At 35.1% G+C, this 14130-nt stretch overlaps 1 protein-coding gene across 8 annotated transcripts in view; it reads right to left on the bottom strand.

Annotated features, from left to right (window-relative positions):
* Window positions 1-14130, bottom strand: part of MLLT10 (MLLT10, histone lysine methyltransferase DOT1L cofactor) — a 134722-nt gene that overhangs the window by 64964 nt on the left and 55628 nt on the right. For all 8 annotated transcript variants that reach the window (XR_003253362.1, XM_026064952.1, XM_026064951.1 and 5 more), the window contains one exon: window positions 6908-7003. Coding sequence is in view for 7 of the 8 variants with exons in the window: in XM_026064952.1 (XP_025920737.1) it covers window positions 6908-7003 (96 nt within the window). In the remaining variant the exon portion in view is untranslated. The remainder of the gene's footprint in view (window positions 1-6907; window positions 7004-14130) is intronic.

Raw genomic sequence — 14130 nt, forward strand, 5'->3', positions numbered from 1 at the left:
CAGGGAGACTGCACGCACCACATTTACTGAGGAAACCAGGCAAAGGAATATAATTGCTTTCTAATTTTCATCATGAAAAATACAGTTGTGATAGAAGAATTTTAATATCAGAAGAAAGAAAATGAAAGCAAAATTAGGAAAAAGGAAATACTATTTTTTATTGCTGTATTATTCTCAAAACAGCTACTAAAATAGCCTTTTGATTGTATAAAACTTCTTGGACAAAAAAAATACTGATTAAACCTGTAAGATGTGCATCTGTTCAAACAAACTTAGCTGTTTTCTGATTCTTTACAGGAAAGAATTCAACATAATACCTAAATTTATCTCTGTTAAGGACCACACAARCACACGCCTCAAAAGTCAAGAATACACACAATTTTTCTCTTCTCTGATGGGGATACTTGCTGAATTTAGGCCTACAGCAGAATATTTCCTCACCTTTACATGGCGCTTTGTATACCTGGTATAAAAGTTATCCACGTTTTTAACTGAAACAGCCAAGATATTTATACAGAAAATTTTATTTGTCAGTTGCAAGTGCTCAAAGCCAATTTGATATGCAAGCTTTTAGGAAGATGAAATTTTCAATCTATTTGCTCATTGCACTGTATGAACTGTTGGGGGCTTTTTTTTATGTTTATTCAAGGAGAGGGGAATCAACTTGGCCAACAGCTCCTTTAAAAACACAGTTTCCATGCAAATTGTTCTGCTGTACTGTTAGTCTGGGGTTTTTTTAGTGTTAGCCTCCACCGTTTTTTGTCCGTTTGTTTTATTGTTCCATGCAAACACTGTAAGCAAAGCTAAGGAGGATCCCCCCTTCCAAACCACAACACGTAGGCACGCACAAATTACTCCAAAGAGAGCAAAGTAATACACGAAGCTCAGGATTCAAGTTGGTTATACTTTATACTTTGTTTTAGAAGTGCCAACATCTCCATGAAGAACAGGTCAATTTACAAAACACCCAAGCACACTCTTCAGGCACTTTCCCGTTAGCTTGGGCTATTCCTGAATCTCTCCATCCCACTCACAGGAAACCACCCACAGGTCCACAAGTAACCATGTCTCCACATTAGCACTGAATTAAGAAATAACAAATACCTTTCACATTTCCACACTGTTTTATTACTGCTACTCTTTTCTTCCTAGAGGAAGTAAGCCAAACCATAACACCTAGTTAAAATCAACCTCTCAGTACAACAGCATAAGCAGAAAAAAAATATATTACATCATTAGGAACATGTACAAAGTACCTGTAAATTATCCACTATTATGGAAAGACTCCACATAGCCTATATAAAATCCAGTAATTTTTTTAGCTAGGAAAGAACTTATTTCAATTTGCCTACCTAAAAAGTAAGGCAAAACATAGCCCTTCAAAACTGCAAGTATAGCCCCACTAAAAACTGCAAGAAAAACACAGATTATTCTGAATAATAGTGAAGGAAGGAAATTAGCTTAAGTATGTTAGAGTACCACGTTAAAAATAATATGCCTCAGTTATTACACTGGTAACAGTTTCTAATGAACATGGAGCCAATTCTAAGTTGAGTTTAACAGTTAACTTTCTAAACTATTGTAAAGTCCACAAGCATGCTCGATTTTCAGACGCGTGTCACTTGACCGGAGTTAAGGAGCAGTGATTCAAATTTGGGTCATTTGAACAAAGGGTTTACAGATATGCAATAATCCGAAACAAAGCCAGCTTCTTCCAGGGTCTGCGATTTCTTCTCTCAGCCAACACCTTCCTTTCCTAATCCTTAACTCCTATCCACTCACTTGAATATTAATTGCAAGGATAATTCTTTATAGGCAGCAACAATCTTAGTTTGATGTTATCTGATCTCTCTTATCCATTACTGCAGGAAAAACAGTTTTTAGAAAATCACTAAGAGTTTAACTTAGTTCTATGGATTGGGTCAGGGCTAAGCGATGACAAATAGACCTTAATTTGCACATACTGTGCAGAGATCTGGTTTGAAGTGAGGATATGAGGTTACACTTACAGTCACTAGAAAGGTCAGGACAATGATTTAGCTATTATTGCTAAAGAAACATTCAAAGACTGCAAGCCTGAATCCTGCTCTCAGCAGATTTTAACCAACAGCCATGCACATTACAGTTCTGCTTTTGAAAGTTTGTTCTGACAGATATTTCTGTTTCAGAAGGTGCTGTAAAGTGTGCTGAAATCTTCATGTTTACTCAGAATGTCTCAGATGTTATTATGATACAACTGGTACTAAGCAAAGTAAACTGGGCATCATTTTGTCAATAATTCTTTTTCCAAATACATTCCTCATTTCAAGGAGTTCTTTGCAATGAAATGCCCTAAAATGGATATGCGTATGTCAATGGTTTTGAGAATATACATGGTGTGCAACAGGATCTGAGTTAAGTGTGCAGCACAAGTTTTAGATTATTAAGCTAATGGGTTCATAAAATAACTTACCCACTCCTAAATAAATTGCTTTTCTAGCATGCTATGTTCTAAAAAGATAAAGATCTGATATCAGTGTCTAAAAAACTAATGTGCCATGGCAAAGTTAATTTGGTCTGGCTCTTTGAAGTTATGAAAGCAAGAGTGGCAGGGAGTAAGGATCTGAGGATGGAAGCAGAACATCTAGTTATTTAACGAATGGCTTCGGACTTTGCAGTCCCCTTGAGCTTACACCCAACACATGCTTTTTGAATATAATATGCAGTTTGAGGCTCCCCCCTTCACTTCTGTTCACACTGCAGTCATTTTCCTTCATTTCAGTATAAACAGCCCCCCAGAAAGCAGATTGCCCTGATGCTGTCCCCCATCTCCATCCCTTGGTTTAGCTGGAAGGACTTTACTAGCCAGTTCATGAATGTTAATCCTGCTCTCAAAGTCAGTCAATATTTGCTACTGTAATTATCAAGCTAACTCTGTGTACTACATCAGGATTTCCTTTATGCTTCCCATAAGTCTTGCCAGAACAATTAATTCAACTTGCAGTTTTTTTTCCCCTAAAAGCTCATTTTCTCATTGCACTAAGAGCTACCTACATCCCCACTTTTTTATGCCCTGCATATATCACTGTATGTGGAAGAGCTATACCACCCATGTGCAGCAAGTCTTATGACTTCTGGAAAAGCAACAGATTTACTGTAAATGCATAATAGTCATTCTTAATATCCACAGTACATCCCAAGGCTTGAGAAGCCTTTAGCCCTAATGCATACATATGGCACATTAGTTTTGCACACARAAGGGAAGGACTACAGCACGTGATCATCCACAAAAGTGCCAGAAGGTAAGGGAATGGTGCAGGCAAAAAACAAACCAAAACAAAAAGCAAACCAAAGCAAACCCACTGGTGTGGAATAGTGATGTTCAGTCGTAATGAACAGGCAGGTTCCACTACTCCTTTCATTCCCTTCTGGATTCTACTGCAGTAGAAACTGTGCACCTCCCTTAAGAATGGCTTTAGATATTCAGGGTGGACAGTTATCCCTGCTGTTAGATACAATTCAGTCTACTGCACTTCCCTTTCTGCAGTCTCTTTTGAAGTATTTAGTTACTGCCTACAGTTTGAAAGCAGATACAGTTTCTTGTGCATCTTTATGTATAACTAAAATAAAAGATTGTAAATAATGTGTTTCTTTTCAAATAAAAATCACAGTTGCTTTCTGAAACTGTAGTTCAGGGTATGTTTTTTAAAATGGGAAAGAAGCTTGAAAAGAAAAAAGAAAAGTATTTTCCCTTGCTGCATATTTTTCTGCATTTGTTAAACCACACACACTTTTGACTCTCAATCCAGGCCTAACTTCCCAAAGCTCAAAACCTGAGACAAAAGTTTTTAATCACAACTTAAAAAAAGGGTTGGTGGCTTTTATGTAGATCCCATAGTGAAATGGGATCTTCCCACCTATGAGAAAGTCCAAAAGAAAATCTCATTTGAAGAGGCTGAGAGAGAACTCAAATTCCTCAGTTACTTGTTATTTTTAAACATTCTGCATCTATGCTCCAAAATAAAAGTTAAGAAGTTATGAAGAATTTATTTAAGAATTCCTTATTTCAAACTTTACTGATCCAGACTTTGAATTTATGCTGTGTTTGCTGAAACCTTACAGCAATGCAGGGAACTGCCTTTCAGGACGCATTCTCCTATATGAACCCAGCACTGGGACTGGAGCCTCTGTAAAATTTCTTGGAATGAACAGCTAAACCAAGTATACTAATTCACGTAATACAAAGCCAGTTTATTATTTAACCCTTCAGGTTAAGGAGCCACTTTTCCAAATAAGAACATACTTCAAGGTATCAACTACCTAAATGGCCACTACCACTAAATTACAAACGATTTTTCTTTAAAAGGGAGGAAGAAAATTCCATTTCAAGTTCCAGTTTCCCCAACAGGAAGAATGGGTAGCAACAGTGATTATATACCATGATAGAACAAGGTATTCACTGTAAAGACAATGCTGTGAAGAAGAGATGAAGTCCAAATCAATTATGAATTAGACATTCAACTCTGTGTAAAAGAACACACAAAAGTGACACATTAACAAAATATTCTGAAGCAAGTATATGTCTCAGAAGAGAACAAAGCCTGTCCAATTAATTAAATTTCAGGGTTTTGAGGGATACACTATGGATTTTAAATCTAGAAAAGCAAGTGCACTTAAATAAATTGTGCCAAAGGACCTTGGAGAAAAATTGAAAGCAAGGAGAGAAGACAACAGAAGGAAATAGCCACACACACACACCCCAAAAAAATCCAAATATTCTTCAGATACTTTTTAAAAAAAATACAATCACATTTAATAGCTTCAATTAAAAAAAAAAAAAAAAAGACCAATTTTCCAATTTTCCTGAAGGTCTGAAGCATTATACAAAGAAGGCAGAAAAGGGAATAGATGGCTTAGGTAAGAATACTTACTGAGTGTAAAAAGTAAAAAAGCAAACTAACAAAAAAAGTATTAATATTTTAGTTCCATAATGAATACCTCAGTTTTAGTTCAGTATTTAATTCAATTAAAATTTAAGTTATAGAATTACAGACAGTTTTTCTTCTCACTATATTTGTTCTAAATCTGTCTTGTTATTAACTATGGAAGTTGAAACATTTTCTTGGCAAGGTTATCTATTTAATGATTTTAAAGGTTATAAGGCGAGTTTTGGTATTTGAAAGAATATAAAATATTTAAAATACTTTTTTGCAGTCTCTTTTGAAGTATTTAGTTACATTATGGTTTACATAAAATACTTTTATTTATTTAAAATACTTTATTAAAATACTTTATTAAAATATTTATAGATTTAAATACAAAAATATTTGACTTGTTATACATGCACAGCACAGTTAATCACAATTACTGCATTGTAACTGACAATTTAGTAACATTTTCATTATTTACTTGGATTAAATATTCAGTTATAGTTCTGCTAAAAATTGTATTATATTGTCACCTTACTAAAGTGTACACCATGCAGTCCTAAATCTTGCAATTAGAAAAAGTCTGAGGAGGGTAAGGCAATTGGATAAGAGGTTAGCAAAAAAAACCACAGTCCAACTGTGCCCTCAACACTAAAATGGCTGGTATATTTTCTTTAGCTTTTACACAAACATACTGCAAAGGCACTTATCTGTAATATTATCGAAATGGTTAGATGATCAAAATAAAAAGGTAAAATAAAATAGGTAAACAAAATAGGCATATGAAAAAGGTAAATAAAAAGGTACATATTCAAGAAAGATAAGATCATGCGTAGCACAAAACTTAACAAAATTGTATAGTGACATATGTTGTATATCTGACACAAGTTGTATATATGACACAGCATGTCCAAAAAAAACCCCAAAAAACACAAGACACAACACAAGGCAAGAAACAGGAAAAGTTATCGCAAGTGTAGGGCATAAATAATGGGACATTGAACAGGTACATATCCTCAAGTTTTACACTGCTACTATTGAAAACAAAACGTACTGAAAATACTTCCTTTCTTGGTGATGATTCCTGAAGTTGATACCATTAGTTGAGGCAATACTTAGAGGCACTAGAAAGCTGTCGTTTCAACTGTTTTACCCTGTCCTGAGTAGGCCTTGGTGTACCGTATGCAAAATGACATTTGAATACTGTAAAGCATCTCAGCAACCAAATTACACATGCATTTAATTAGCTGTTGGTATCTACTGCCAAAAAAAAAAAAAAAAAAGTGCATCAGATACCAACAGCTAATTAAATCAAACCATGATTCTCCAAGTCAGATGTCAAACATTCCCAAGTGAATGGGACAAATGTTTACAAACTCCAAGGTCAGAAACCAGATTTCTCATTACCATTGTCCATTCTAAAACAGTATCCTTTGAGTGACATTTTGGGGGGAATAGCAAAGGTGATTCTTGAACAGCACTGTCTCAGAAGTCCTTATTACTTAGCCCTCGACATTGTCCCTTGAGTTAGGTATTAGCCAGCACATTAAGAGGAAGGGGAAGATAGAGCAAACTGCTATAAAGACAATTTGATATTAAATGTATATTAAGCATAAGCTGCAATTGGAGTACTACCAGCTTAAATACTTACTGATTCAGTGACAGCACACGCAAGGGAATTTCAAAGGAAAGATTTTTTAAAAAACTTCTCAAACAGTTWAACATAAGTCAAAGAAATAAAACCCACTGAATTATCAGTGGCACCTGATCTGTGGCATTAACTAACCAATTATAAAAATCTCAGGCTTTCTTCATCCTATAACCTCAAAATATTTTTGGATTTTGCATGTCAGGAAAATATACCAAATATACTTGATAAATTATAAAGTCTATTCCATTTTTAAAGCTCCTGCATATACACTGTAATAATTACATTATGAAATTTCAACATTAAGTAAATGAAGCAGAAAATGAGGGGAAAAAAACAAAAACAAACTTACTTTCTCTGTAGTTACAGTAAGAGATGGAACCAAGGATGGTGAGGAGTCTGACTGCTTCTTATATTTTTGCTTGTGTTTATCTTTCTCTTTATATTTCTAGAAGTTATAAAAGAGAATATAATCCAAGTTCAGGTTCATCTTTAACACAGCTCATTTTAAGTAACATGTCAAGTGTTATCAAAATTTAAGACAAATTATAAAAATATTTCAAAATATTAACAAGATTTCCATTAAAATAGCACCAGACATTATCATAACAGTAAATCAAGTGTTTATACTTACTTTCAAAATTCTTCAACTATAATTGGGATCTGGGAATCCACTATTGTTAATGTCATCTATCTTGCCAATAAATCAATCAATGCAAGAAACTGGATTAAGAATAGAGACGTGACTTCTGCTTTAGAGGTGGTCTTGTATTCGCACACCAAATCTACTGCACAGTATTTTGTTTGGATATTACTGTAGGTTAATGTAAGGCAAATTATTAACCATTTAGAAATTTAGGTTTGGTTCCACTACAGGCATCTCCAGGCACAAAAATGTAAAATATTACTTAGATTTCATTCCCAAAAAGGTGTACCCAATTTTTGTACTAAATAAGTTAATCAATTTTCCACATTAAACTGAACAAAATACCAGAAGTTGGGAAAAAACAAAAGCCTCCTTTCCAGAGAGGTTGAGAAAAAAAAATATTCTCCATTTTTTCCACAGCGTGAAGCATTGGCACAGTGGCTAAAATAGTGCAAATAGAAAGAAAATAATTTCTTAATCCAGAACCTTCGCAATATAACAGAAGCTTTCCACACTGGTAGAATTCAGTTCTTAGGGGATTACAGAACCAGACTCAAATTGTATCTGTTTAAATAATTCAGCAGACAAATACAAAAAGCATTGAGTCTGACACAAAATTAAAAATACAACAGGAGTTCAATAGTTTCACCAACTTAATCAACAGTAATTCTAGAGGACCACTTTTCCCTTAACATTACACTTTATTTATACAGTCCACATGAGAAGACACAGAGAAATTGCAGGTATGATGGAAGGTTACTTGTGAAATACTTCAGTGCAAATTTCCTACTTCTTTAACTACTACACATTTGTGGATTTTTTTTGTGTATTCATAAAAAAATCCAACAGAACAGTAAAATCATATAGCTGCTTGTTCAGAAAGCTACCAAAAAAAAGTAAAAGAGCATACATACGTATTTAACACGACGGGTTTCTCAAAAGTCCCTTCGAGTGAATAAAATATTTGAGTAGCTTAAAAAGATGAGGAAGACACTTAGAAGGTATAAGTTTGAATAGCCATACTAAAACTCAGCAACCGTTTTTAATTTTGAAAAGGATCCATGCTGATCTTTCCATAAATATTAAATGATAATTCAGGCCCCAGAAAGAAAACATAATTCGTTCAACAGTGACTGCACTACCACTCATACTAAGTACTAGAACAAGATGTCGTATTTGCTTACACAATTCAGTTATAATTCAGTATCAGTTTTCTATTTTAGTCACAACAGAAGGAACATGAGAAACGTGTTTCATGGAAGTGGTCTGAGGCAAGGGGTTCTCAAATCCTCTCATAGAGTGGAATCAGCTACTTGMCAATCTATATGCCAATCTATATGCCAAGCTGAAAACAAAACAGATCTTTCCCTATCTTTATAAGCCATAAATACCAGCCTACTGACTTAAAAATCTCCTTGTCTCTAGCTAACTCCAAACCCACTTCACTCAACTTACAACCTAGTTTAGCCAAGAAGAAAATATGGTTTAGCCAAGAAAACAAAGCACCAAAGATATCTTCACCAAAATATCATGCAAAAACATACTTCCTAGAATACAATATAGAAAGTCCTTTTGATTGTCGTACACTTTTTAAAACTCAAGGAAGGTCCAAAAGACAAATCTTCAAGAGGCTGATGAAATTTTCTGGTTTCTTTTTTCATACGCAGAAGTGAAGTTTTTTTCCCAGCGTGCTGCTTAGGCAGCGTTTGCTCTTTTATAAGAAACTGTGCACAACTCATTATGAGATAACGTCACAGTGCAGGATTCTGACTGCTGAAAACCCAACAAAGGCAGGATGGGGTACGGTGCGGTGGGGTGGGATGTCTGTGTCCTTTTTTCTTGGGACTGCAAATGATGCACAGCCTTTGCATAATTTCTTAAATGCAACAATCCCAGAAGTGCTACCCCATGCTGCCAGAAAACAAACAGTTCAATGAAATCAAGGTTCAATGAAATCATTACTCAAGTTTCTTTAAACATGAACACTGACGGTATAGTAAGCTGGATATCTAATACAGAAAGACCGTCAGTGTTCTTGTTTAAAGAAACTTGAGTAATGATTTCATTGAACCCCAAACGACATCCTTCTTGAAGCCTCAAGAAAGAAGTTATGAAACGGAAACTAAGCCACTATCTTAGTTTCCATAACTTTCAGCATTTTTATTACATAAGTTCAAATCACCCTGAAGAATTTTTTTTATTTACAGTTTTGGAATTAAGAGGCAACGATTTCAGCATGCTTTAAGGTGAAACTTCATCTCAACATTAGTAAGCAATAGGAAAAAACATTTAAATGACATTTTACAGAGCTTGTTTTACAATTTCCGCTGGGGGTCTTCTAGTGTGCTTTTACCTCTAATGTTATTTTTGGCTGAAAGGCAAAGAAATGAAGAATTCTGATCAAAGGAACAGTCAGGAGGACTTCAAATTATATTCTGTAATGTACTGAAATCACTTTTGAAACTAGTTTCAATACAAAAAGATGTGCCATCTTTTGAGAAAAAGGAAATGAAGGGGAATACAAGGGGCCAGGGAAAAAGCAAGAGGGAAAGCATGAACTACTCTGGAAGGACCTGGAAACAATATGCTTCAAGTCCTACAGAGTGAAGCATTAGCAACCACAACAAATTCCTCTCTCAGATTGGGGGGGGCGACATCCCACAAATTTGCTAGAACAGTTTCCCAAGGTGCTCACAGATGGTACTGTCAGATGGCACRTAAGGGCACTGGAGGGGTATCCCACCCAAAGGCCTTTTACATAGGAAGATCTCATGCACAGRAAGTCTGCTGTCCTTAATTCTCTATTCCTTCCTCCTTTTAGGTTCCACCTCCTCTGACAAATAACCTTTCCTTCCCCCCCCCTTTTCTTTTTTTCTTTTTAAGTAAGTTTCAGAAGATATACATGTCTCAATGTGAATTAACTCCAGATGCAAAAAACATCAAAGAAGTGGGAGAAATTTTCACTGCAGGAGATCCTCTGGAAGGAATGTTCAGGTTTCACACCAATTAGAATAAAAGTTTCAACAACAACCTGCTGAGAGGAAGAGACTGAGCTCCCACAAAGTCCCACAACTCCTTGCAGTTGCGCCCTCTTCTCACCATAAAGATGCAAAGAAGGCATAATATTATGAGTTCAGAAATATTATCCACTTTTGAATCCAGAAAAAGAATAACAGATGGACATGAAACCTCATAATATTTAACAAATATGAAATACTTCGATCAAGTCAGTCTGAAAGGATACACAAAGTAACAATCCTTCTCTTTACCAGAAGAAGAAGCAACGAACAGTTGGCCCTTCATGGACAAATCCCAGCATGCTTCTCCTTTTCTAAAGGCTCCTTCTCTAATTAGCCAAAGATCCAAAGAAAACCAATTCAACAGCACCTCGCTTTTATACTCAGACTTGAATATCTAAAGACTCATGAGTTCAAATATTCCAAACATACATTTTAAAGATAACTGTAAACTTGATAAATGCAATCCTACATTCTGTAAAAGCAGGAGTGAGCAGATGCAACACTCTAAGGAAGGATACATTAATAAATACAGTGCAGACTACAAAACTGAGAAAACAAACTTCAATCTTAGTTCACAAATAGGGTAGCTCAACGGGCCAGATTCAGGCAGCTCCTGAAACCTTTCTTAACCTTTCTTTTRAGAAAAATAAGGCCTGTTTGCCATGCAGGCACTGAGTAAGTAGCTATAATATTATTGATCCAAGATGTTCAAGGGCCCAGATTTATGAAGTCACTAAATACCAACTACAAAATAACCAGAGGTTCATATGTCATGATTAATCAGAAAGCTTTATTTATCATTGGGGAGCTCATTTTTTGGCTTTTGTTTTTTACCTACTAAGTTAAGTAACACCTTCTTAATTCCCGTAACTTACAGGCTGCAAGATAAGAAAACAAATATGGTACAAGATTTTTGGAATACTATAGCACCTTCTGTACATTACTCTCTTTGGAAAAAAGGAAAAGAAAGCACATTTCATTTGCTTCCATTTCTTCCACAAAGACCAAATCTACAAAATTATTAAATAGTACAGCTTGGTTCCAACTGTTMCATTATTTTAGCTGATTTACATCTTGGAGAATCATGATCACTCTGAAGATCAGCACTTGCTCACTCATTTTGTTTAACATACTTTCAAATGAAACATCTATCATAAACTTAGACATTTATTCTTAATAGGATAGGTTAGATGCTATTTTTGTTCAGTAGTTTATCTTAGCTCTGATTTGTTACCAACAGAATAAATACGTTATCACATATATCTTTCCACATGTTCTAGACCTCAATGTCTGGAAACACTGAACAAGGTGAGTGAATGATAACTTTCCAATACAGATGGAATGGATGAGYTCAGCTTTCCTGGTGTGTTAGTATCAATTCATAACATTTCCATGTATAAGTATCATTTAAATTGTTCAATGTACATTTATTTACACTTATTTGCAATTAATCACACAGGTACAGCTTTCTTCAAAGAGGTTTCCATGGTACTTCAGAACAGAGTTTCATGAAATGAAGGCATTTAACAGTTCATCATTACAAAAAAATAATTTTTTTCACCCCTTTCTCAGCCTTTCCACACRTTGCTTAGCTTGTCAGACCCTCTGAGTGCCAATTCAAACTGTTAAATTAGCAACAACAAAAATCAAAGTGGATAATAGCTTTCTGTTGCTTTCGAGAGTTAAGCTAGTTCAGTGAATGAGCACCAGAGACAGCCAATAACCGGGGCAAGAAGAGGCAGCTGCAGGAGGGAGGAGCAGGAGCTCACCTGCCTGGGGAACATGAGGTTAACTTTAATTTGGAAGAATCAAAATACCTGGACATGACCAGCAAGCACTACTGCCTGGCCCTTCAAACAAAGCTGCTTGGGCTGATCTTGGAGTATTCCATTTTTACCACTTTCTCTACTAAAAAAAACCCATAACCCTCACCACTTTGAGTTTTCAAACCATAACACAACATTTTCAAATATGGTTTTCTTAATGATTCTTGTAAGAAAAACTATTTGACTGTCTAAGCCATTATTTTTCAGCTACTCTTTTGTTGACTCCCTCGAATAATTCCAGTGTATCAGCATGTTCTATTATCAGAAAGTATTCATGCCGGCGCTTCTGTCATTTATGGATTTTCTGAAATATTTTTCCATCACTGAGGCTTGTAAATCTATAGCTGTCACCATCACGACTAACATCTTTAGTAGATTCCCAATACAAAACCTGCTTGGCCTCTTACTTGTGACTAATAGCTATTAGTAATATAGCCATAGCCACTCCAGAATGAAAGATATTTGTGGTTCAGAAGTTTCACATTCAAATCCTAATTAATTGCATCCTGGCAATAGCCCTAGCTCAGACATTCACCTGTCTAGTATTTTACAGCGTATAAACGACAGCAGGAAAGTTAAATGCAGCAGCAGTGCTGTTGCAGTCACAGTAGTGAAAGGAGGTAGGTAGGGGAAGGCTTAGAGGGAGAGGTGGAACAGTACTGCCAACACCGTTCGAATACATACACATGACATCTGATCCTAAGCACCAATCCTTGATAGTTACTTGACAGACTCAAAAAAAAAAAAAACAAAACAAAAAGAAAAAAACTCAATACAGTGATAAGGATCAGAATTTTAACTGCTTATAAAAAACTAAAGAATTGACAACAAAAATGCCATCCAAAGCTTCTGTTAGGTACAAGACTGACACACAACAAAGTTATTCATAATAAGCTATTTTTCTTTCCATATTTGCTACTGAAACATGCTGCCTCTGCTATAAGGCAACTTAATATTAATAATTAGTTATGAATACTTAGAGCTAAACACTTGAGTAGCACTTTACAGCTTCAAAAAGTGGTGCTGGATTGACTGAATCAAGACAACTCCTTATTGCCCATGCTCACTTTCAACTATTCCTATAAAAATTGTTAGTCTTTACAAAACTTTAAAATATATGTTACATACTGTTAAACACTGTACTGTCTGCAAGCCAATTTAAAGACACCCATCAAATATATGTCAGGAAATGCACAAAGGTAACAGCAAGCAAAAGGAATACATTTAATTTTCCTGGCTTCAGTGAGCTTAAGAACATGGCACATTACCATTGTTTGCAGACTGTCTGCCAGTACATGAAAACTTTGTATATGGTGAACAGTGGCTGCAGAAAAGATTTTCTTAAAACATATACAAAGAATTAAAAAAAAAAAAAAAAACATTAAGAAAACCTTCTAGGAACAGTCATTAAGCACACAACATTTCATTAGCTTAATCTAGGACCCAAAGCAAACAAACAACAACAAAAAAGAATACCTTAGAGAACCTTTTTCTTCTACATCATCTTTGAGTTACAGCTACAGAATTAAAATGTAGGAAGATGCACAAACTGAAGCAAAATCAAGCGGTAACCTCAATGACCTATTTTTAATGTTCAGATGTCATTTAGTTGTATAACTTTTTCAAGAAAGATGTTCAAGCTCATTTTTTCCCCCTAGTTATTCAAAAGTTATTTTCTGTATCTTAATGTGGCAGAGTAGCAACTTCCAGAAGTAAAGTGATGCTACAATACCCTGAACTTGCAGAAAGATTAAATCACAACCAACAGACAAATACTGGCTTTTCTTAACATTTTGTGAAGCTACTGATGAAACCAAAGTAAATAATATGTAACAATAACATAAATAAAATAAACATAAGGAACACCTAATAATACCTGAAGTATATAATATGAATTTTTCACACTGAAATTAAAAGTCTTTTGGTTGAGCCCTGCAGAGTAAGGAAGAGATCCAGACTAATGATGTGGGTGTTCTTTAGAAAACACCACTTTTTTTTGATGAGTTTGGAAAGAACTTACTGCAATAAAGCTTTACTCAAAATTCTGACTCCCTCAGTGTTCCTTCAGAGATCCTTATAAAAG

This window comes from Apteryx rowi, unplaced genomic scaffold, assembly GCF_003343035.1.
Source record: "Apteryx rowi isolate R43461 unplaced genomic scaffold, aptRow1 scaffold_222, whole genome shotgun sequence".
Lineage (NCBI taxonomy): Eukaryota > Metazoa > Chordata > Aves > Apterygiformes > Apterygidae > Apteryx > Apteryx rowi.